Raw genomic sequence first — 26,384 nt, 5'->3', positions numbered from 1 at the left:
TTGGGATTACAGCATACATAAATATAACCAGTTTCATGCAGTGCTGGGGACTGTACCCAATGCATGCTAGGGAAGCATTCCACCAACTGAGTCACATCCCAGCCCATCTGTATTCTTCTGCTAATGGGAATTGGTTTTGATTGCATCCCTCATGACACTTTATGCTGCACACTTGTCATCTGAAGCCCCAGATCTTCTGGATCATCCTCTACTCGCTTGCACTGCTCTTCTTGTCTTGAGTCTGGCCTTTCTCCTCATCTGACCCTGTTGTGTTTCAAGAACCTGCTTTGCAGATGCATTTATTTCATCACCACCCCCCCTTTTTTCCCCTGATATCCAACTCATCCTTCACAGAGTATCCAGTGAGCATCCAGAAATAAATATGACTGTACTTTTTCCTCCTTCCCATATTCCTGAGCCTCTCCTTGCCTGGAGAAGGAAACCTAAATGCCCCTGGCTTGTGTTTGTGGGAGGCTTTCATCTATCTCCCAAACTTTAGAGTGCTATCCTTCAACTCATTTGCTCCATCCGTCTTTCCCATTCATTTGTTCTTTCACCCACTCATTCAACACCAATTTCCTGTGCTCTGTTGAAAGAACATTTGCCTGTGGCTTTCCCTTCTGTGAAAAATGGCCTTTCTTTAATTAATCTCAGCTTGACAAAGTCTTGTTGCCCTCTGAACCATTGACCTTTTCATCTTGTGACGTTTCCTTTCCACCACTGGGTGGTACCCAACTGTACACTTTCATTAGTTCATCAACCAGTCTTGCTGAAATTGACTGTTCATTAGAATTGTATTTCAGTTAGTTCTCATCTCTAGAAACTTGGTTTTTCTGGGGAGTAGCAAGGAAGGGAAAACAACTAACTTACTGTGGAATGATTTCGAACACCAGTGGTAGAGGTAATTGGTAGTGAAGTTCTTCACAGTATCCTTCAGATGAGTGTGAGGGGCTAAATCAAACAGTCTATGAAGGTAAGTGATTATTCCATTGAGGAGGAGACTGGAGCGAAGGAGTAAAGCCTCATCCTCAGGTATAAGATGGGCTACAGAACAATCACAGAAAGTGAATACGCCGTTTGGGGTGGAGATATATTCACCACTCAGGTTTATTAAGTCCCTGGGACCCCACTGCAAGGGAAGGCTAGTGGCCAGTTCTTAGATGGCCATTGACTTGCATCCTGCTTCGTCCTCTTTGCTTTTTTTTTTCTGTATAATGACACCTCTTATTATCAGTTAGTTTTTTGTTCCAAATTTATTTATTCATTTATTTATTTTGGGTTTTTCAAGACATGATTTCTCTGTATAACAGGCCTATCTGTCCTGGAACTTGCTTTGTAGATTAGGATGGCCTCCAACTCATAGAGCCTACCTTTGATCCCAAGTGCTGGGATTAAAGGCATGTGCTACCACTGCCTGGCTCTTCCAAATTAAGTTTTGAAGATTTATCTGACTGATGTATGTATGTATATGCCATGTATGTTTGGGTACTGACAGAGGCCAGAAGAAGGCATTAGCTCACCTGGGGTTGGAGTTACAAATGGTTGTAAGCCAACCAATGAAAGCCCTGGAAATTGAATCCTGGTCTTCTGTAAGAGTTGCAAATGCAAAGCTTTTTAAAAGAATGACCTCGATTGACTTTTGAGCTTGTCCATTTTCTCATTGTTATCAGACTTCCTGGAATAAAACTGTAATAACCTCTTTTTAGCCTGCCAGTATAGGTTATTCCCTTTTATTTCTGTTATTGGTCATTCCCCCCTATTTTTTAGGGAGTAAGTGTGTAGGAATGTGTGTATGTATGTTCATATGTATGCAGCTACATTTGTGTGTGTGCAGGTGTGCATGATTTAAATGCACTTGCATGTAGAGATCAGGGTTCAACCTCATATGTCATTCCTTATGAGCTGTCCATGTTGGTTTTTTGAGACAGAGTGTCTTACCAAGAACTGTTGCTTACTGATCATGCTAGGCTGACTGGCTAGTAATTTCAGGTGTTTGCCTGTCTCAGCCTCCCCATTGTGGGTGTTAAAAGTTTGGGTCCCCACAACTGTCTTTTTATGGCCTGGCTCTTTCACATGAGTGGCTTTCTAAGTAGACACGTGACAGTTTCTTTATCAGCTGAGTGACCTCCCAGCCCCATCTTCATTTCCAGAATGGCCTTGCCAGGAACTTTACTTTGCTCCCCTTCCTCCCCTCCCTTCCTTTTCCTCATCCCTTCCTCCCCATTCATCCTTTTCCCTCATCCCTTCCTCCCCTGCCTCTTTCCCACCTCCTCTTTCATCCCTTCCCCTTCCTTCCTTTTTCCTCATCCCTTCTTCCTCTTCCTCCCCTTCCTCCTTTCCCACCTCCCCTCTCATCCCCTAGCTTTTTTTGCAGTACCAGGTGTTTAACTCAGGACCTTGCACATACTAGACACATGTTCTACTACTGAGCTACATCCCACATTTTTCTTTTTTCAAAGAACCTATATACTTTGAAACCTATGTTTGGCATTAATGGTTTCCAACTGAATTTGTCCCCTTCCATTTTAATTTTCTATTTTATTAGCTGCTTGGAGTTTAAACCATTAATTCTAAATCTGTCCTTCTTTTAAACTTATTTCTTAAGTATCTGCAGCTCAAGTTTCTTTCCTTGCTGCCTCATCTCCACGTGAGTTTAGATATGTCCCCTTTCTGTTGTCAGCCTCTTTTTGCTTAAGAATTTCTTGTTGAGGGCTTGGAGGGGGCCGTTCCTAAGGATCAGCAAGTCTTTGATATGCTAAGCATATGGTCTACCACTGAACTGTACTCCTTACCCTCTCCTAAGATTATTTTAGGCCAGGTGGTGGTGGTGGTGGTGGTGGTGGTGGTGGTGGTGGTGGTGGTGGTGGTGGTGTACATCTTTAATCCCAACACTCGGGAGGCAGAGGCAGGCAGATCTCTGTTGAGTTTGAGGCTAGCCTGGTCTACAGAGAAAGATCCAGGACAGGCACCAAAACTGTTACACGAAGAAACCCTTTCTCTAAAAACAAAACAAAACAAAACAAAACAAAATTACTTTAAAGAATCTTTGGAGCTAGAGAGATATGGTATTTAAAAACACTTGCTGTTACAACAGAGGACATTGGTTTGGTTCCCAGCACCCACATGGCAGCTCACAACCCTCTGTAGCTCTACTTCCAGGAGATCTGATGTCCTATTCTGGGCCTCCACAGGCACCTCCATACAAGTGGTGCACATACATACATGCAGGCAAAACACAAAACAAAACATTTTTGTAAAGAATACTTACTTAGAACTTATATTTCACTTTTCTAGGGTGGTTCTCATCTATTAGGTTTATGTTTGTAGATAGTAGGCATGAAGGACTTTGGGAAAGAAAGAATTGGATTTGTTTTCTGCCAGTTTTCCTCAATGATGCTTCTTCTTCCCCTGTCTGATTTGTTTGACTCTAGATTAGTGCCCTTTCTCACAAAGGTATGTGATACATTCCTTGAATCCTTTCATAACCACATGTGCATTTCTTAGTTAAGGGATCGACATGGTTCTGAGGTTGGGTTCTTTTACTCCTGTAGATACTTGTAGTGATCTCAGGTTTGAGGATGGCATTTCAGAACTCACACTGATCCTTTATTCTCTGTAGGTGTTGCTTCTTTCTTCTCAAAACGTGAAAGATTCTCACACACACCCCTCCCTATTCACTTAGAAACTGAAAACTTGTAGCATGTGCCTAGATATGTAGTGTCATCAGTCTAGCTTGGAGCTCAGCAATCTACTATACCTGAAACTGGCTCAAAATCCAGTTAAAATGTCTTCTTTGCTTGTTGAGTTGTTGGCTCTTCTCTTGTTGCTCATTTGTCTCCCTTGAATTTCTGTGGGTTTGTGATATACAGCCACCTGGAACCACCTTCCCTGTTTCTAATTCCAGCTTTAGATTTCTGTATGTGTTACTTTGTGCTTTGAATGACAAGCTGCCTGTCACTTCAGTCCCTTTGGAAATTATATGTTGTGTCTTTATAAAATCCTGTTTTGTGATCTACTCTAGCTCCCTTCTGAAGGATTTCATTGTGTTCTGTTCCTGCTGTTGCTCTCATCACTGATTGGTGGGTACTTGGGTTCCCAGTAGGTACACTCCTTAGATGTGCATTCCATTTTCTTGTCAGTTTGTTGAAGTTCAGGTCTGGTGTTCCTGAAGCCTGTGTGTCCCTCAGGTAATGTCATGAAAGAAGATTGACCATGCTCCACTACAGAGTACCCTGGGCCAGCACACTTTTGCTGTCAAATGGTATCTTAGTCATTTGAGTGCCATTGAAACCAAGCCCACTCCTATAAGGCTGATGCCAACCTCTCTGTCTGCTTTGCTCTTACTGCCAGCAGGAGCTTCAGTTGTCCTGTGCTGAACTGTGCCTACTTCTGGGCCTCTGTAATACTCAAACCAGGACTCTCTAGTAGCCTCTTTGGTGTATTGTTTGAACCACGAGGGAGTAAGACCTCTATTTTGTGTCTGTGTGGAGTAACTAGACTGCTCAGTACTTAGACACGTCTCAGTCATGCAGACATGTGACTGGAGGATGCCAGGGTAGCCACAGAGAGGTTATTAGAGCAGGATACCTTGGAATGACATCACTGATGTGCAACATTGCCGTTGGTGCCCTTTGTATTGTAGGTTACTGGCTGTTTAGTATTTATACTATGTGGGAATCTGCTGGAGTCTGCCTCTGACCTGCTTCCACCTTTTGAAGTGTTCTTGGGTGGAGGAGAGAGGAATGAGGAAATATTAGATAGAAAGAGAGAAGGAGATGATAAGAAAGACAGAGACAGAGGATTGCTTTGGGAGGGCCGTGGTTCAATACCCAGCCGTGCTGGGCTTTTTTTCAAAAGGGCTTTTTATACAAATGCCAAGGGGAGAGGCAAAAGACCTCCCTCTTGCAAGATCCAAGACCACTGTACAGCCAAGTGTAGACACTTCCAAACACCTGGTAACTATGGTCAAATCATCCTATTATGCAGCTTGCTGGGTAAAGCAAGCCCAGATTCTCTGACCCTGAGTAAGTGCCCACTAGGAAGCCTCTGTGGGTCTCCACAATACTACCAGTTTGCTCTGCCTACAGAATGAAAGTTTAAAGTATTCCAAAGCATAACCTCTACTCCATAGATGGGAACTGTTTCTTACTGTGTACAGTAGCCACGCTAATAGTTCTCCTTATTACTAAGGTAGATAAGCTAGAAACCTGAACTTTGTACACATGTTCTTTTTAAAATACATTGTATATTTACTTGCATTATTTCATTTTTTTCTTCACTTTTTTTTTTTTTTTTTGAGCTGGGGATCGAACCCAGGGCCTTGCGCTTACTAGGCAACTGCTCTACCACTGAGCTAAATCCCCAACCCTTTTCTTCACTCTTAAATGGGTATCTTACACTCTTTGTCTTGTGTTGCAGGTTAGCATGGCGTCACTGAAAGAACTAGACCAACGACTCTTTGAAAATTACATTGAGCTAAAAGCAGATCCTATTGTTGGATCCTTGGAACCTGGGATATATGCAGGCTATTTTGACTGGAAAGACTGCCTGCCTCCAGCAGGTAAGTCTAGAAGCATTCCCGGCTTCTCCACATGTTATCTAGGGTGATAGTTTTAGATAGGCTTCTGTCAGCCAAGATGTGTTTAAACTGTTTTTCTTTATAATCATTCTTTCATATTCCTACCAAAGGTTGATTCTTTGAGAAAATAAAGATAGACAAACCCTTATCCAAGATAACTAAAAGATGGAAAGAAAATATCCAAATTATAAAATCAGAAATGAAAAGGGGGGCAAAGCAACAGACACTGAGCAAATCAAAGACATAATTTAAAAACATATACTCCACCAAATTGGAAAATCTAAATGAAATAGACAATTTTCTTGATGGGTACCACTTACCAACCAACATTAAATCAAAATCAGATAAACAATTTAAATAGACCTCTAACCCTCCAGGAAATAGAAGCAGTCTTTAAAAGTCTCCCAACCAAAATAAACCCAGACCCAGATGGTGTTAGCTCAGATTTCTGCCAGATTTTCAAAGAAGCATAAACACCATTACTCCTCAAATTATTCCACAAAATAGAAACAGAAGAAATATTACCAAATTCATTTTATGAGGCCACAATTACCTTGATACCCAAATCACATAAAGACTCAACAAAGAAAGAATTACAGACCAATTTCCGTTATAGACGTAGGTGCAAAAATACTCAATAAAATATTTGTAAGCTGAACCCAGGAACACATCAAAAAGGTCATCCACCATGATCAAGTAAGCTTCATTCCAGAAATGCCAGGATGTTTCAACATACAAAAATCAGTAAATGTAATCCACCATATAAACAAACTGAAAGGAAAAAACAAAACAAAACATGATCATCTCACTAGATTTGGAAAAAGGCCTTTGACACAATCCAACACCCCTTCATGATAAAAGTCTTGGAGCGATTAGGGATACAAGGGACATACCTAAGCATAATAAAGGCAATCTACAGCAAACCTATAACCAACATCAAATTAAATGGAGAGAAAGTCAAAGCGATTCTTGTCAAATCCACTCTCTCTGTATCTATTCAATACAGTACTTGAAGTCTTAGCTAGAGCAGTAAGATAACTGAAGGAGATCAAAGGGATACATTGAAAAGGAAGAAGTTAAAGTATCATTATTTGCAGATGACATGACAGGGAACTCCTACAGCTGATAAATACCTTCAGTAATATAGTGGGATACAAGTTTAACTTAAAAAAAATCAGTAGCCCTCCTATATTCAAATGACAAATAGAGCAAGAAACTAAGGAAACAACACCTTTTACAATAGCCACAAATAATATAGAATATCTTGGGATAACTAACCAAGTGAGTGAAAGACTTATATGAGAAAAACTTCAAGTATTTGAAGAAAGAAATTGAAGAAGATATCAGAAGACAGTAAGATCCCCCATGCTCGTGGCTCAGTAGGATTAACACATTTAAAATGGTCATCTTACCAAAAGCAATCTACAGATTCAGTGCAATCCCTATCAAAATTCCAAAACAATTCTTTACAGACCTTGAAAGGACAATTCTCAACTTCATATGGAAAAACAAAAAACCTAGGAGTGTTAAAACAATCTTGAACAATAAAAGAACTGTTGGAGGTATCCCTATCCCTCATCTCAAGTTGTAGTTAAGAACTATAGTATTAAAAACTACATGGTATTGCCATAAAAACAGACATGTTGATCAGTGGAATTGAATTTAATACCTAGACATAAATCCACACACCTGTGGACACCTGAGTTTTTATAAAGAAGCCACTTCAACAAAACCCTTTATCGCTGTTACAGTCCCTCGGGCTGATCTTAAAACTTGAGTTGTACAAAGAGTGCCACAGCAAATGGTTATGCAGGTGTGCCTGTGGAGTAGAATTAGAGTCCTTCGGGTGTATACCCAGGAGTACAATAGCTGGACTGCACAGCAGTACTTTTAGTGTCCAAGGACCCTCCACCTTGATGTCTATATTCCATTTAACTCCCTTTCCAATTCTCTCTAACATTTGTTGACATCATTTTCTTGATAATCTTGGTGGCTGGGGTGGAATGAAATCTTAGTGTAGTGTTTATTTGCATTTCCCTATTAGTGTCTTTTCTTTTCCTTCTTTCTTCTTTCTTCCCTCCCTCCTTCCTTTTGAGACAGAGATCCTCTGTACAGTTTTGCCTGTTCTGGAACTTGCTTTGTAGATCAGGCTAGCCTTGAACTCACAGAGATCTGCCTGTCTCTGCCTCCTGAGTGCTGATATTAAAGGCATGTTCCATCACTACCTGGCTTGAATACGTTTTCAAATTTGACCACTAAAGACAACCTTGATATTGCTTGATACTGCTTCCTAATCATTAGAATAAATGTTTGTGGCTTTGCCTTTTCCTCTGTGCTCCTATAAGAAAATGCCTCCAGCCTGGTGGTTTATGAAGAATAAGGTTGGGAGTCTAAAATTAAGATGTAGATTCAGATGTAGCTGTGTCCTTCAGAGAGGACAAAGCCTGTATCCTCACAGGAAGTGGTAGAAGAGGCTAACTTATTCTTCAAGACCCTTTATAAGGCACTCATCAATTTACCTTTCTAAGTGATGTTCATGTGACTTAATATTATTTATAATGATTAATACACTGTATTGCTGTATTTGTAATCAATAAGCATAATGAATGTGTGATTATCCAGCTCTGAGTATACAAAAAAAGGTATAGTTGATGTCAGCAAATAAAATTATGCTACACCATTAATGAAGTATTTATTTCTGCTAAATGTTTCAGTGTTAATTCCTATAAAAGTGAAATACTTCTGCTAACACTTCAGAAGGATCAGTTGTAAAGACAACTTGTAAACTCTAAGTGAACTTTGAAGTATTTCTCCCTAAATACCTTCCAGTTTTCTAGGTAATGGAACCCAGCAGTCAGGTCAGTCCCCTCTGTTTGCACCTGTGTGTGCCCCTCTCCCTCCCTCTCTCCTTCCCTCCCTCCCTCCCTTGCCTGCCACTAGCCTGTACAGACTCACTATACCCTTTCCCAGGCCCTAGCCTCTCTCCCTGTGAGACTTCATTGGAGAAAACCAGGGTTTTTGTTTGTTTGTTTGTTTGTTTTGCAAGCAGATGTTAATCGGTGATAGCTTCTTGGGTAAAGGTGATAGCCCATGTCCATTTTCCCTTCTCAACACTGGGACACAGTCTGGCTTGAACCTGTGCAGGCCCTGTGCATGATGTCACAGTCTCTGTAAGTTTATATGGACATCATTCCTATTAAGTCTGGAAGACACTGTTTCCTTGGAATCACCCATCCCCTCTGGCTCCAGCGATCTTTCCATCTTTTCTTCAACAAAGCTCTGTGAGCCCTGAGGGATAGGTTTGATTACACCATCCCATTTAGGACTGAGTGTTCCCAAACCTCTTATTCTCTGCACATTGTCCATTTGTGGGTCTCTGCATTCATTCCCATCTGCTATAAGAGGAAGCTTTTCTGATGATGACAGCTGGGCAAGGCACTGATCTGTGGATATAGCAATGTCCTTAGGAATCATCTTACTGGTTTGTTCCTACAGCAGAACAATAGTATTGGGTTTTCCTGGTTCCTATAGTCTATCCAGTTTCAGGTTCTTGGCCACCTGAGCAGTGTCAGGTATGGTTTCCATCTCATAGAGTGGGCCTTAAGTCCAATCAGAGAGTGGTTGGTTACTCCCATGTTTGTGCCACTGTTGCATCCGCATACCACACAGGCAGTCACCATTGTAGATGGAAGGGTTTGTAGTTGGATTGGTGTTTACTTTTTCCTCTGGTAGCATGCAGAGTACCTTCCAATACTTCTGTGAGCACTAGTCAGTAGGAGTGAGAGCCTTAGTTAGACACCCACCAGCTTGACTTCTCCATGTTCAGTGAAATATGGAAGCGTTGTCATCAGCAATAGGGTTTTACTGTCAGTTTATAGAGAGCAACCAGTAGCCTTGGCAATAGCCTGAGATATTTGGAGGTTTCCAAAAATGCCCTCCACCCCAGTCTCATGGACATACTCAGCTTCAACACTGGTCGTGAGCTGACCCAGTGTCTCTCTCCAGCCTCATGGCTCAATATGAGCTATTCTTGTAACTAGCACCCAGCCATGCAGTTATTCTTAGTCCCAGTGCATGGCATTCTTTCCCAGAGGTCCTTGTACATAGTGTTTCCTCCACTGGACTTTCCACTACCCTGCCAGCCCCAACTGAGGCCTCTTGATGGGACACAGAGCACACCTTCAACTGCTTGAGCCTGGTCCAGGACTTCTCTCCTGGTGTTCCCCTGGCTCTTTGCCCAGCCTGAACTTGTTTTATCCTGTGCTGTGTCCACCCTGTAGGACCCAACTCACAGTGTGCATTCTCTGACAGACTCTTAGCAATTAGTGTGTTAATTCACAAGAAAGACTCTGACAAAGTTCCTCCAGCAAGGTACAATGAGAAAATTAACAGCAATTAAAAATGCCAATTAACACTTCAGTTTTTAGATGAATAGATATGTTCAACAGAATGTCAGATTGAATCAACTATTCTTTTTTTCTTAGGAATTTTTTTGTTCATTTTACGTACCAACCACAGATCCCTCTCTCTTGCCCTCTCCTGTGCCTCCCCCAGCCTATCTCCCAACCCACCCCCCCATTCCCTCCTCCAAAAAGGTAAGGCCTCCCATGGGAAGTCAGCAAAGCCTAGTACATTCATTCAGTTGAGACAGATCCAAGCCCCTCCCCATGCATCAAGGCAGTGCAAGGTGTCCCACTATAGATAATGGGCTCGAAAAAGCCAGCTCATGCATCAGGCATAGTAGCTGATCCTAATGCCAGGGGCCCCCTTAAGCAGACCAAGCTACACATCTGTCTTTTTTATGCAGAGGGCCTAGTCCAGTCCCATGGAGGCTCCATGGCTGTTGGCCTAAAGTTCATGAGTTCCTACTAGCTTGGTTCAGTTGCCTTTGTAGGTTTCCTATAAGGGAACAGGATGGTCGAACTGGAACAGGGACAGAGTGGGAGAGCAATGAAAGAGATATCATGATAGAGGGAGATATCATGGGGATAGGGAGAAACCTGGTGATAGGAAAGTTCCCAGGAGTCCACAAGGATGACCCCAGCTTAGACTACTAGCAATAGTGGAGAGGGTGCCTGAGCTGGCTTACCCCAATAATCAGATTGGTGAATACCCTAACTGTCATCATAGAGCCTTCATCCAATAACAGATGGAAGCAGATGCAGAAATCCATAGCCAAGCACCAGGACAAGCTCTCAAAGTCCAGTTGAAGAGAGGGAAAAGGGATTCTATGAACAAGGGGAATCAACTATTCTCATTCAGTAAATGTCAAAGAAGGGAACTTTGTTATTAAATATCATAGCAGTTACAAAAATAACAGGCAGTGGATCAGCACTTAGCACTAAGGGTCTCCTAAAGGCAGCGCCACCTCTCTAGAACACTTGTGATAATTCTTTGAGCCTTACAGATCATATATTATATGTTTGAGTACTTTTCAAAAGTAGATTTCTTCTCTGGATGTGAATGTGTGCTGATGCTGGTCCACTCTTCCTGGGTTCCTGGACTCCTGCTGTGAGCAGCTTAGCTCAGTATGAATGCTGCTTTCAATGAAAACAGATGCCAACTAAGTGAACCTCATCCCTGAAGAAATGCCCAATCCTTCATCCTTCTCTGTCCAGAACTCTGAAGGAAAAGCTTTCGTAACTCCCAGGACATCTCTTGTTTCACCTAAGAAGTTTTGTGAGGCTGTTTTAATGGTCCTATATTTGATCTGTTCAAAAAATGGAAAAGAGTTTTCCATTTTTGAAAGAGGATGAGCCTACCCCTTCATCTTTCTAGATCACAACTTCATTGTGTAAACTCACTGGTTTTCAGACCTTGTCTCCTTTTAACACACAATTTAATATAATATGGTCAATGCCATAAAACCATTTGTACAATGCTTTGGACATTTGGTTATAATTTCTGTGTCTGCCAAGCATTTTTCAATAAAGCTTAATTTTGGCCTTACTTGTCCTCAATGTGAAATTGATTAACCTTGAGATGGACTGTGGCCTGCATATTTCTTCTTTGCATGTTTTATCTGCTGAAGTATTTATTATGTTATTAAATTGATAGCTATAAACTATGCTGTGAGGGTAAATTAATGTCCTGTTGTGCAAATCTAACTCATTCTTTTAGGTTTTATCATAGAAAATTTCAGAATAGAACAGAATAACAAATCTTGATTGACCTGTTGGCCAACTCCAGCAGTTACCAGCCCTTGCCCTTTGGGTTCTGTCTGCACTCCTGGACTCCTATTGCTTCCAGGATCTGTTATTTTGAAGTAAATCACAAATATTAGATCATGTCATCTATATGTAAATCACATAAGGATGACCATGAACTAAGACTATTTTTTCCAAATGAAATATAACCAATCATAATACTTTCATAAGACTTGGAAGAAAATTAATAGTAATTCCTTAATTTCACCAAATGTCCTGTCACTGTTCAAATTCTCGATGCTTATTACACAGAAGGTATTGGCAGGGTCCCTTTGGGTCTCTGTCCTGCTTTGGTTGATGCATGTTTGCTTTTGTTGGTTGGTTGGTTGGTTGGTTGCTTGCTTGCTTAGTTTTGTTTAACTTGCTAGGGTCTCCCTTTCCAGCATATTTGTTAAATAAATCAGAGTCTTCATTGTGTGGATTTTTAGAAGTCCTAGATTTTAAGATTGTTTCTCCATGCTGTTATCCATCCTTTGTGTTTCCCATAAATTAGTAAAAAGGTGTTAGGTTAAATTCTGTTTCCATGTAAGTTTACTTACAGTGGAAGCGCCATAGTATCCAAGGTTTCGTTGTTGTTATTCTTGTTCGTGGTGTTAGGGTTGAGAATTGAATCCAAGTGTTAGTTGGACCATCCTTTTAATGGTTCACCATGAACTTGTATCTAATGATTCATCCCCACTGATGATTGTGCCATGATCTCTTTATTTCTTTTTCAGTGTGTGTGTGCAATGAGTAGAGAGTGCATGTGCCCTCACACAGGTGTGGAAGTCAGCAGACTGGCCAGAAGCAGGCTCCCTCCCTCCAACTTAGTTTTATAATGCAAGATCTCACTTGTTTCTGCCACATTGCATACTCCAGGTTATCTGGCACAATAGCTTCCAGAAGTTTCTCCTGTCTGCCTCCCATGCCACTGTAACAGTGCTAGCTAGGTACATGGGTTCTGTGGCTTGATGCAGGTCATCAGCAAGTCCTTCACCCATTGAGCTGCCCCACCTGCTCCTCTATCTGTTGTTTGTTTTTTAAATCTCATTGTTAATACTTGAGGAGATACAACTCAAATATAAAAATGCCTCTCTTTCTCCCTTCTACTTGATGTCAAATCCAGTGCCTACACCTTCTGCATGTGAGGCAAGTTTTCTGCCACACAGCTGCATCCCCAGCCCACTGTTATGGGGAAAACAGACCTTAGAATCAAAGGGGATGTGAAGGTTAAAATGACTAGACCAGGGATGCTGAGGAAGATGAACAAGGAGGAGGCTGGGTATGAGATAAGCCAAGCTGACTAGATAAGAGGAAGGACGGGGTTCTGGGAAGGCAAGATTAGTGCTGGCTAGTTCCCACAAAGCACCCCCACCCCTACCATTTTTCATGGAACATAAATAGGATGTTGTATTCCTTCATATGTTCCTGCTTCTAATGCAGCTTATAATATAGTTTGGTAGAGCGAACTATAAAAATGGGTTATAACATTTATCTTCCATTTAGTCCAGGAAGAGCATCCCATGGACAAGGAGTTAAACATGACATAACCAAGGAAAACTCGAGCTACATTTTGATAACTATTGGCAATAGAGGAAAAAGATCCATGATAAACTACACGCTGATACTGTAAATGTGAGAACAAAGGGAACAATCTAATTCATGGCTAGCAGACCCAACATCCTCTAAGACCAGCAGTCCCTGCAAGGTGCAGGCGCTGCAGTGTGGGACGGCTAATGACTAGCAGACAGTCAAGGTCAGCAGCTAGTAGAGCAAGTCAGAGACAGACAGAGTGAGGCTGAGCTCGGGAGGGCTTCTCCCCTGATTGAGTTGAGCAGCTCAGAAACTGGTTGAGCCTGGGAGATATATACACAGGGCAGAGGTGCCCTAATTGGTTGGGCTTAGAGTAAGCCCAGAGAAACGAACCAATCTCAATAGAAACCATCTCAGTCTTTGTCAGGTTTCTCTCCTGAGTCCAATAAGAAGCCCCTTGAAAAACCGCCCAGCAGGTTTTTCCTTCTCATGGGGCCCCTTCCATGTGGGAGCTCATCTCCCATTTCTGGAGACCATCTCGTGGGCCCTCTGGAGGTTTGGCTGCTTTCTGGAGCTATGCTTTCTGCTACAGAGCTTTCCTCTTTCTCCTTTAAGCCTTCTCTCTGTAGTGAAAACTCCTTTTAAAATCCACCTTTTCCTTGTTCCCTAGACCTCCGTCTTAGAGTCAGTAAGCCAGGGACCTGGAACAGAATCACTGACTCAGTTGAAGTGGTGCGTGACAGGAAGTGTCTGGTGCCCTAACTCCTGAGTTATGGCCACCTGAGACAAGAATGTCTCTTCCTTTCCCTCCATTTCACCTAGATAATCTATTTCTTATTAAGGGTTGCAAAGTATTGATTCTTAGCTAGAAAACTAAACAAATTTTAGCTTTTCTCCATAAGTTGTTTGGTTCCTTCCTATGGGAAGGACAGGACAATGGGTCCTTTCTTTAGCCATTTCCAAACAAGTTTCCTTGCATTTTTCAAGGGTCATCAACAAGATAGTTTTAGCTTTAAAATTTTAGGGACTCAGTCTGAATAATCTGATGTTTCATTTCATTGTTGTAGTAGTAGTAGTAGTAGTAGTAGTAGTAGTAGTAGTAGTAGTAGTAATAGTAGTAGTAGTAGTAATAGTAGTAGTAGTACTAGTAGTAGTAATAGTAGTAGTAGTAGCAGCAGCAGCAGCAGCAGCAGCAGTAGTTGTGTTTGTTTACTTAATCAGTCCCTGGAATAGACTTCTGGTCTCAAAGGCTGTTGTCCCTGTGATCTTGTGTTCTGATGTAGCACTGTATACCACATTCCATTCAACAAGGACCAGCCACTGGAAGGCAGGAGGGCTATGAAAGGAAATCTTCACCTCGGTTCTCTTCCTCTTTCTGCATAGTATCTCTGCCCACTTCATCATGCCCAGACTTCTGTGGTCTCTGTCAGTAAAGCTCATCCAGAAATCTCTTCTATAGTTGGCTGAGCAGTGTTAGTACCTGGTGCCTCTTAGGTGCCAAGGATCCCATGGTTCTGTTTTGGAGCTAGCACCTGCTGAGCACTTCCAGAATACCACTATTCCTGTCTGCCGGGAGGTAGAGGGTGTGTCTCTCTGCAGCAGTCCCTTCCAGGTAGTGAGGCCCTGGAAAAAGTATACGTGTCTGTTCTGTAGTAATCTGTGTCTGTATTGAACCTGTGGAACTTAAGCCTCTGCAGCAGTATGGAAAGTGTTAGGGATTTCCCCCCTCACTTTACCCCATTTTGTCTAGCTATAAATCTAAGAGGCTCTTTCCAAAACTGATTTCACATTTTACAGCCTTTTGCACAGCAGTAAACAGTAGGGTAAAAGGAAGAGGTCCTGCGAGAACCCTGGTTGGGCATGCTTTTCTCCATGTGTCTGTTCCGTGCTCCTTTGTGGCCTGTTACCCTGGGTTAGTGCTAGCCTGAACTGGCTGTCTCTCTTCAGGAGTTCTGTCTAAAATGTTCACAGAGCATTTGAGGGCCTGACCTGTGTTACTGTCTAACTCAGTCTTCTGAGAACAACCTTTGTCTGGTGAGCAGACCCATTTCTCAGATGGCCAGCTGTCTGCACAGGGGTACAAGCTCTGTGTCTGAGAACATAAATTTACAGCAAATGTTAAAATTTGGATTGTCGGTTTCCTGAGTTTAGCCTGGGAGTTGCCACATTATCATCTGACACCTATTCAAAACTAAAGCCAGGAGTCAGAATCCTGGTCTAGTAAAGCAGGTATGTAGAAACCCTCTAGGCTTATTCACTGGTGTTGAAGTGGCTGGCTGACACTTGACCATTGCCATGAGATTTGCATGGGTGGGTGCACTGCCTCCTGTGACATAAGCAAGTCCACGTTATTAAGTTGAACTGGGAAAAGGGTCAGTGCTGTGCTTTCCTGCTGATTTATAACACTCATCACAACAGAAAGCCAAAGTCCAGATAGGTTCCAAATGTTAAATTTGGATCACTTACAGGGTTTAAGTCACCATTGAAGGTGTCTTGATAATGTAGCCCCGTTTCCTGGATCTAAGAGATCAGAGTTACGGTAGTGAGGCTCAGGACAGAGTTGTCTGAAAAGAAATCCAGAGGTCATTTTATCCTCAGCCTAGGTGCTCAAGGCCACTCGTGTGTGTGTGTGTGTGTGTGTGTGTGTGTGTGTGTGTGTGTGTGTGTGTAAGGGGGGGTATTTTTAATGGAAAACCATTGTGTAATGGAAATTATTGTTGCTAGCCCTGCCCTCCCCAAGATCAGGGTGTCTCTTCCCAGCTAACACGCTGAAATTAGAGTGGCTGCAGCAGTCAGCTGTAAAGCTGCTGGTGGCTTTTAGATGTATTGTGTAACATGGGGATTTTGCAACTCAAGCTGGTGAATTGTGCTTGTTAGTTGAATATGTGCACTTTTGCATGCTAGTGTATGTGTACATGAATGCACACAAGTGTGGCGGCCTGACGTTGCTGTTAGGTATCTTTCCTTGATTGCTTTCTTTATATTTTTGGCCACAGGGTCTCTCACTGAACCCGGACCCCATTGTTTTTGCTAGGCTGGCTGGCCAGTGAGCTTCAGGAGTCCAATTGTTTCTGTTCCCCTAGTGCTGGAGTTCTAGGAGTGTGCTGCCACCTTCGGCTTCTTTACATAGGTCCTCTTGCTTGTGCAGTAGATAATTTCCTGGGTGTGAGAGATGACAGACCAATAGGGATGCTGAGGAGATGAGAAGGCTTTTCTTCAGTCACTTCTACCACCCACATTTCTTAGCCCACCTTTCTGGATTTGGGGTGGTTTTAAATTTCTTTGCTTTTCTTTGTGTTATGGAGGTGTAGGGTAAAATAGATTATAGCTCCTAGCCACTGATTTTGAGCAATTAAAATAATTCTGAGAGCTGAGTTAAAAAAAAAATCTGTATTTCAAGTATCCTCCCCTTTATGTATAACTGTTATAAATTTGTTTCTGGTTTGATGAAAAGCAGCACCATTCAGATGCTTTTTTTATGTGACTAGAACTAAAAGACAGTTTTGTTTAGTTTTATGTATTTTTTTTGAGAATTTCCTACATGTGTATTGTATTCACATCATTTCTACCCCTACCCCTCCTCTTCCCCCTCCCCCTCCATCTCCTCCTGTGTCTCCACAGCCTCTCTCAAATTCACAACCTCTTCTTCTTTAACTGCTATTTAGTATATTTTCCACTTAGTGTTGTTCAGGTGTAAATGGGTTTAGAGCTGACTACTCAGGGTGGCTGACTGATTCTCGCTCTCCTGGCAGCTGTTAGTTTCCTGTAGCTCTTCTCCTAGATCTTGTGAGATTTTCCCCCATCCATGTTGTCATGTCAGCTGATATTACCATTATGAAGGTGTGTGTAGGCAACCACATTGAGATTTCATGGGTACAGCTTTCTTGTCATGTCTGCAATATACTATCTAGCAGCAGGTATTGTCATCCTGGTTCTCACAATCTTTCTGACCCCATTTCCATGATGCACCCTGATCCTTAGGTTTATAGATATATCAGTTGGGGCTGGGTCTCACGTTCTGCATTTTGACTAGTTGTATTAGATAGTCTCCATCTGTTGCAGAAAAAATGTGTGTGTGTGTGTGTGTGTGTGTGTGTGTGTGTGTGTGTGTGTGTTTCAGGGGGAGAGCTGCTCTTACTTGTGGGTATTAAATATTTAGAAAACAGTTAGACATTGTATTGGTTGAGGAAAATGATAGGTTCTCTTCTAGGGTCTGTGTCCCCTCCAGCCACTGGTAGTTGGCTAGGGTTACAGTATCAGGCATGATTTCCCTCCTATTGAGTTGGCCTTATCTCTAATTAGACAGCTGTTGGTTACACTCAAGACAAAAGCACCTCTATTGTGCCATTAGGGGTATCTTGTTGTGCTGCTCATTGTTGTTCCTAGGCTTTACCAATGGGTAGGACTATTGATTACTTTTCCCTCTTGACAGCTTGCATAGCGTCTTCTGGTACTATGAGAGTTAGTCTTCAGGAAACAGGCTTTCAGGTCACTTGCATCTCAGTTTCTCAGTCTTGTGTTTGAAGTATGGGTGCCTTGCCAATAGGATTTTACTTTTAGGTTCTGGCAAGCAACCAAGGGCTACAGTAATAGCCTATATTATTTTGAGAGTCTCTTGGATTACCCTGACCAACAACTCTTTAAGGGAGGATTCTCATGCCTATTACTGGGGTTTCTGTTAGATAGTCTATTGCTTTTTGGAGGGAATGTTATCACCCCAAGTGGCATAAATTCATCTTATAAATTATATTTATATGTCTGTGTCTATGCATATGCACATTATATCTGTATTTCATAATAAAACAATATGATTCCCTATTGCTTTTTCAAACATCTTTGGTGTTTTTAACCTACCCCCTTTCGCTCTCCCTTTGAATTGCTTTCCTTCCACCTCCCCAGGGAAAGCGCCCCATCTTCCCCACTCCCTTCTTCTCGGAGCTGTTAGCTTCCTGTAGAGCTCCCTCCCCACGGTCCTTTTAAGGACGATTAATTCGGAATGGAGTTTCCATTGCTCATCATCTCTTTATGTTTTTATGTAAGATGAGTATTGGTTCCTGTCACTTCCCCTTCAAAACTCCTTCAAGGATTCTTTTCATCCTGCATGTCTCCTCTCTACCTCTCTGCCCTTCGTGTACAATCCTGGTATCTGGAACCCTGTGGGTCTGGACCCTACTGAAGCTTTTCTCCAGTGTCAGCTTCCTGAAAGCTCTGAGGTGGGAATCTGCATCACCCAAGGAACCTCTAGTAAACCATTAGCTGCATATCTGCAAATGGCCTGTGCTTAGATGGAGCAACAGCTGATAGAAATTTTTAAGAGAGCAGTGCCTACTCAGATTAGAATTGTCCTCACTGTCCATGTCTTCTACAGAGCTATCCCTACTCAGATTAGAATTGTCCTCACTGTCCGTGTCTTCTACAGAGCCGTCCCTACTCAGATTAGAATTGTCCTCACTGTCCGTGTCTTCTACAGAGCCGTCCCTACTCAGATTAGAATTGTCCTCACTGTCTGTGTCTTCCATGGACCAGTCCCTACTTAGACTTGTGCTGGCTGTTTGTGTCCTCCAGACCACAGATAAAGAAAGGTACTTAGTGAGTATTTAATGAAGTAATCACTTCTAATGTTCTCTCTCCAACTAATCAGTGAAAATCAGTGAAAGCCACCTGCACAACATGGCAATTAGCCATTGTGATTGCTATTTATTCTGAATGCCAAGGTGCCAACTTCTGTACCTTTGAAAACAAGATCTTGAACATTTCCTAAGAGTCCATAATAAAGGAGAGAGTTAGAGATATGGAGTGGACAGAGAGGCCTTGGACTCCCCCCCCCCCCCCCCCCCCCCCGATTTTGTAGTTGAAATGTTCTCTAAGCCACGGAGTTGCCTGTGCTTGACAAACCTGGAATTTCCCTGTCTTGGCTTCTTCAAAAATACCATTATCAGCAAGCTAATTAGTGTGCCTGAGGGGCAGGAAAATGGCTTAGCCTAACAACCTGGGTTCAGTCCCAAAGACCTACGTGGTAGAGGGGGAGAACCACTCCTACAAAGTTTCCTTTGATCTCCACATTCTCATGACCACACACACCAAAGTAGATACAGAAAATGATTTCTTAAATGTGTCTGGTCTATGCATTGGATAAGCACGAAAACAATAGACTTCAAATAAAAAACGCAGCAAGTGGCTATATTATAAATATTTGGAACAAAATGAAGCAGTTTGTGTCTATCAGAGCAAGTTAATAAAACCTCCATTGTACAGGATACTCAGAATATGCCTTCTTTTTTTGGTCAATTGACTTCAATTTTCTGATAATACCACGAACTAATCATCAAGATGTCTGAGTGACAAGCACAGTAAACTCCTAAGTACAATATATTTGAAAGCCCATTTTTGCTTTTGGAAATTGCTGTCATTTCTGGTTACAAATGCTGCAGCAGCCTGTGATTATGGTGACAAGGACTTTTGGGACTCTTCTGTAGAATACATACCACTTTTATAGCAAGTTTGTGTGTTAAAGAGCTTTAATAATAGGTTTTATAAAATTACAGAAACTTGTCTTTACAAGCTTTAAATATGATGGAAATGAAAAAATGTAATATCTTCTACTCTGCTATTGGATGGTGGATGGTGTTAAAGAAAAGAAAAAAATAATGCTTTGTATTCTTGGGCTTTTATTTCTCTTCCTTGTAGCTTGGTGCTATGGCTTATGTCTTTATATTATGCTGGGAAATGGCTATACCAATAAAAAAGAAACCGGTCTGGCAGTTCCTGATCTGTTTTCATTAGAGGCAGTGCTGCTTGTGTAAATGAAAGCCCACATGGAGCAGCCCTGAAAGTAAACTATTGAACAGGGATGCCCTTCAGGTGGGGTTGTCACCTTGCTGCCCAGCTCCTTCCTAGATAACTGGTTACAATACCACAGATTGACATATGCAGTGACCACACACTACATTTCAGCATGCATGTGAACAATGGTGATCACCCACTACAGATCAGCCTCTGTGTGTGTGTGTGTGTGTGTGTGTGTGTGTGTGTATTGTGTGTATTGTGTGTAGTGACCATGCACTACAGATCAGTGTGTGTTTATTGTGTAGTGACCAGGCACTACAGACTAGTATGTGTGTGTCTGTGTGTGTGTGCAGTGACTGTCCACTAAAGAACAGATCAACATGTGTTTGTGTCCGCAGAGACAGGTATCAGGAAGGTTGTGCCATTGCACATAAGCAAGGGCTGCTGTAGTCTGCTGAAGATCCTATTTCCTATCCTTATCCTGCCAGTGCATGTGGGGCTATGTGTTGTGGATGCATGTGGAAAATTGTATACAATGAAATTACATAGTTCAATATGTAGAAGTTATATTTCATTTTAAGATAGAAGGAAAGACTCCTTTGAAAGACCCTGATAGCCATGGATAGTGATTTGGTAAAAGGTAAAGGTACCTCTCTCAAATACACCTTAAACTCGCAACAATAGGCTATTCCTTACCAAAGATCAGCATATGGAGCTAGATGTTGAGGATGATGAGGGCCGCACTTAATTCCTTCTTCCACCCCACGGTGGTACTCCACTGCTGTCCTCAGCCCATAAGCAGCTCTGTACCTTCCGTATGTACCAGGCTGTTGATGTGATCCCCACGGCTCACATTTCATCCCAGAGGCCACAGCTCAGTAGCCTGTTTCCCGGCAGAGCTTCCATCCTAAATGTCAGGGGTGTTTAGTTTTAGTGAAATCATCCTTTCTTTAAACGAGTCTCCTTGAGATTTTGAAAATTGAACAGTTCCTATTTATGCAATATTAAGTCCAGAAGTGGTAGCTCACAGTGTGAATGAAAACATTCATTTGCATGTAGAGAATGAATCTTATTTTCTTGGTACTTTCACTTTTCCAATTAAGGACGCTTTTTAATGAAAAATTTGCCGGAGGTAGGGGGTGGGAGGTTGGGGTTGTGTGAGCAAAGCCCAGTTGAAACAAGATAGTTAATTTGTCAATTCATGATAATTCTGTCTCCTTTTAAGTCTGATATTCTGTACATCAGGTTTATGAAGGATGGAATGACTTTGTGTGCTAATTGTATGGAGTATTCCGTAATGTGTTATATTAGTGTGATTCATGGTCCCTTTAACTCACCAAGTAAACTTCTGAAAAGAAGGTGTGAATCTGTGTTCCTCTTGCCTATTTTTAAGTTTGAAAGCTGTTTGTCTATGCAGTTGATTGATGTTAAGCTCTACTGAATTTTACATACATATATATGAATATAAAAGTATATATTGAATATAATAATAAACCATGGACTCATTAGCATTTGCATTGCAGGAAATGCTTTCTGTTTTCTAAAGGATTGACTTTTCCTAGGAAACCCACCATACTGATCAGTAGGACAGCATGTTGATAAAAGGATGAAGTCCTGGGATAGAAAACAGAACAGTAGAGAGGCAGAAGTTATTCACACACTCATAGGAGGGCCACCTTGCCCTTGGGTACACATCTAAACACTTGATGAGGCAGTGTGGGACTGTGCAGTAAGACATGCAGACCCAGAATGTCAACAGAAACTTGCTTTCTCCTTTGCAACAAAAGCTCCCTGGGTTGTGTGAGATTTAGGCTCTTTTGTGTGTTATGCCAATATTGATATGGGGTTTGGCTACCCTTTTCTTCTCTCTCTCTCTCTCTCTCTCTCTCTCTCTCTCTCTCTCTCTCTCTCTTTTTCGTAGAATAGGCAGTAATCTTGATGTGCCTTTAGAGTATCATTGATAATTTACTTGAAAAAAAAAAATACCCCAGGCTTCTTTCATGTATTGTTTCAGTTTGACAATTTTAAAAAGTACATTGTAGGATATTTATAGTATTTTTCGATCTATTTTTGTCTGTAGACTAGGAGTGCTAACTGATTTAGGGCACAGGGGTTAAAAACAGGAAATGTGGTATATGAAGTAGGTTGTCTCCAGACTTTCCAATTCGATTTCTTGAAGTATTACTGGGGAGTGCCGTGTTTCAAAACAACATTAGGCAGAGTACCTTGAGTGAGTCTGTCTATAGAGAAGTAATGTCAGTTGTGCCAGGAAATGCTTCATGGGAAGGAAGGTCCGCATTCTTGGTATAGGTTCGCATGATGTAGCATGCTTTCTGTGACTCCTTCAGAGACTTCACACAGGCAGAAGAGGGGAAGGTTTGCATGTCTTCAGCACAACTTCTTTGACCTTTAAATTTGGCTTAAAATTCTACTTGATGGTTTCAATGACAAGTTTTGTCAAATAGCTGTTTAAGAGTTTTCAGTGAGCCATCACCACTAAGTTGGGACACATTGCAGCACCAGGCAACTCATGGTTCAAAAGCATGAAGAAGCAAGAGTTCAGTTTCCTGTGGCCTTTTGAATGGCAGCTTGGCAGAATCTACCAAGACTGAAAAAAACCTTTGAACTCAGCAGTTCCACCTCTGGATTATTCTATGAGAATACATGAGCCACGTGGTACATACCTGTAATCTCAACACTCAGGGTGCTGAGGCAGGAGGATTACTGCAAGTTCAGAGTCAGCTGGTCTACAAAGGATATATAATGTATGACCCCATATCTATGGCATTCTGAAAGGGCAGAACAGCAGCTTCAGGATTAGTGGAGAGGGAGGCATGAAGGAGAGAGACAGCATTGAAGTTCAGGCTGTAAAGACCATCCACATCACAGTGTAGCAGGGAACATATGCCGCTAAGAACCTGTGGTGCATATCAAACAGTGGCTCATTTGCAGACTGTGGCCTCTGGGCCATCACTGTCCCAACTGTATCCCTTTAGTGAGAGAGAGGGGCGGCAGGAAAAGCTGTGCTTGCCTGGGAAGGTACTTGTTCTTTGGGGGAGCAAGAGTGCATGGGTATCTATATATTCTGCTTGAGATTGCTGAAGACCCAACTCTGCTCTGAACAGATTGTTTTACTCTTCTGAAAAGAATATGGTATAATTAAGTTTCAAGAAGAGAATTGTAGTATAGCCTTTAAAAAAAAAAAAAAAAAAGTATATTCCTAGGCAAAAGTCTGAAAGAATATACCAAACTGTCCTGGGGAAAATGGTGAAGACATTTATTGAACTTTTAGTTGCTATTAAATAAACTTATACTTCTGTGTTTATTTCAGCATTTAGTTTTTTAAATTTCAAAATAAAAAATAATATGAAGAAATGCCGGATCATTCAATAGTTTGTTCTTTCATGTGGGTACATCCTCAGCAGTTTGCCAAGCAGTTTGTTCTTATTATTAATGAAAAGAATGACATCTGGCTGTGTAATGCTTTTTAGTTAATAGGACATTTTCCCTTTTTTGGAGAACTAAAAGCTCCAATGAACTACCTCATTTCCAGCCACCCTTTAAATTTTCGTTGCAGTATGTGGTGGACACTGTCACGGTGTTGCCTGGAAGCATTCTCACGTCATGGACACACAGGAGCACCAGTGTCCCTTTCACAGTCTGTGGTGTCATTTGTCACCAGGGTGCCATTCTCATGTACAGCAGCTTTGCCTGTGCCAACCCAGCTCTTCCTGACTGCCTGATTAATTTTATATCATGCAGCTCTTTTCCTGTTTAAGTTTACTGGGCCGTTTTTCTTTCATGTAAGACAGTCAGAGCATTTATTATGTTAAACCTGGGTGTTACCTCACTCAGCTCTGAGCTCTGTGGAGGAGGTCTTTGTGTTTTCCTCAGGACCTGACATGGTGTCTGGGATGGAATACTAATATTAAGTGCTCACTGTGTGTTTTTGGTAATAGTGTGCTTACCCCCAAATCATGTGACCTTCCTACATGAAAAAGAAGAAACTGACAAATTGATCAGGAAGCTTCTTTTTTAACTTGCTGTGTGCAAACACAGTTTCCTCATGGGAGCTGTCAGGTCACACAGGCTCACTAACCGGAAGCCCACCATACAAGCAGCAGCCTAGAAGAGCCCGCTCAGAGGAGAGGCAAACTCTGTTCTCCTTGGGGAATTTCCACACTTCTAATTAATTGCTAAGTGATTGTCTAGGTTCATACTGTGTGGGTGGGGACACTTTGTTGGTCAAATATCATGACACATTCTAATTTCATATTCAGAGCAGAGAAGGTCGATATTCTGAATGCTCAGAAACTGCTTCTCATTCCCTCACTTAAATAACATGGAAAGTTGTGGGGGTTTATCTGAGCAGAGCTGTTTTAAAAACAACACTCACGACGACATCATAATACCCTGGCACTTTCCTGCAGCTCTAAGAAGCAAGTCAGTCTTCTGTCTTTATCCCTGTGCACACTGTCAACACAGATGGCCATCCTTTCCTAACCAGGTCTATACTGTCCACTTAACACTTCACAGCAGACTGCCATCAGAATGCAAACTAAACCCAGGGTTTTCTAACACACGGTGTGCCCAGGGTGTTCTTATCTACCTGAGCATTGCCATGGTGTCTAGCCCACCGTTGGCACTGAGCAAAGCAGTGCTTATTGTTTGGGATGATGTCACCAGAAGAGCAAAGCTTGTTTGGGGAAGCCAGTTGGTTGAGTCTCAGCAACGCTGTATTCTGTTGTTTTTAACTGTGTTTTTAAACGGACCCTGGTGCTTCATCTCAAAACTATTGTCTTTGCTTCCCTGTATCCTGTGAAAAGTAAGAGATGTCCTGCCCTGTCAGAGGACATCTCCTCATAATAGCTCACATGTCTCTAGTTAGCAGCCTGCTGAAGCCTGAGGCTATTTAACTATGGAGCTTAAATCTTACACACAGTTCTGTCTTCCTTTAATTATTGATTTTCTAGACACGATTTCTATACAACACTCACTTAGCAGTTCATTTAGACGCTTCAGCCCTAAAAAATCTAGTGGTCAAACCAGACATCATGGTCTCCCCTGACCATGCTAATATATGATACTCTGTCATTTTTTTTTGAAAGCCAAAGCAAAATATGACAAATGAATTCCACTAACGCACCACCTTCACACTTGGTATGAAACTGGCACAGAAGTTTTATCATAGACAGTTCCCCACCACAGCCACATTGTAAGTCATTCATGTCAAGCCGCCTGTTGCCACCATGTGTTATAAACAAGTTTTCAGCAGTTAATCAATTCCCATACTGCCACAGCTGGAGAGCAGAAACAGTGGGTATAGTGTGCACATGTACACCTGGAGTTTCAGAAGATACAGTGTAGTTAGTGTGTTTTATACCCAGTGTGCCTGTTAGCCAGCTGTTTATGTCTCTATCTAAAGCTGTAGCCCTTGGAATGTATGCCCTGCTTGTGACTCAACAGAACACTTCTTCCACCAAAGTGATCTCTCCTGGGGCTGCAGGCTGTATGTGCTCTGCCTGCTTCTTACACCACACAGTGCTGTTCACACAGCGTGGATGGGTGCTGTTGAAGAATGAGAAAGCAAACAGCATTTTAATAATGGTTTTGTTAGCAAAAGACACACTGTAATCACTGCCTTTCAAAGCTGGCAGTCACTTGAGAGGCAAACTGAGTTGTCTGAGGTCATGTGGTTAGCGATCGGCAAGTCACAATTTGGGTCCTAGATGTATGTTTTTCACCTCAAGGAACATAAGGAGTAATTGATCAACTCTCAATAATATTAAAATAGAATAAAACGTGACAAGGATGGAAACCACCATTTGCCACCAGAGTAGACTGCAGTGTCTCTGCCCCCTCATAGTCATCTGTCCTGTAGAAATAGCCTCCTCACCAAAGATCAAATTCTGATCCTGTCCCAGGCACTAAAACCAAGGCACCTTTGGAATCCATCCTGCCTTCCACCTCAGGAGGATGGCCATTAGTTCTAGACAGCGCATATCTGCACGGCTTTCCTGGGATCTTTCTTGGGTGACATCTTCTTGGCGTCTGCCTTCCTTTCCTTTCCTCTTCCTTGAAGGAAGAGGTGGCGGGTTCGGTTGTTGTCCCTAAGGCCACAGGTGACGGCCAGCCTCCCATTCCCAAGCACCATTTGCCCACAGCATCCACAGTGTAGACATCAGTGCTCCAGATGCTTGGTCCATTCTGGGAAAGGGCACAGAGCTGCCCGGACTTTGTGTGTCCTCCTAGCTGCCACTCACCTCTAGATCCTAATGATGCCCAACACAGATAACTGTTAC

At 42.1% G+C, this 26,384-nt stretch overlaps 1 protein-coding gene across 2 annotated transcripts in view; it reads left to right on the top strand.

The window, feature by feature from the left end:
* The window catches only part of Exoc2 (exocyst complex component 2), a 168,623-nt gene that overhangs the window by 129,577 nt on the left and 12,662 nt on the right, over positions 1-26,384 (top strand). For both annotated transcript variants that reach the window (XM_036187151.1, XM_036187152.1), the window contains exon 23: positions 5,419-5,560. In XM_036187151.1, coding sequence (XP_036043044.1) covers positions 5,419-5,560 — 142 coding nt within the window. The remainder of the gene's footprint in view (positions 1-5,418; positions 5,561-26,384) is intronic.

This window comes from Onychomys torridus, chromosome 5 (assembly GCF_903995425.1).
Source record: "Onychomys torridus chromosome 5, mOncTor1.1, whole genome shotgun sequence".
Classification (NCBI taxonomy): domain Eukaryota; kingdom Metazoa; phylum Chordata; class Mammalia; order Rodentia; family Cricetidae; genus Onychomys; species Onychomys torridus.
Note: the sequence above shows the minus strand (reverse complement) of the source record. Positions and strands in the feature narration are given on the sequence as shown.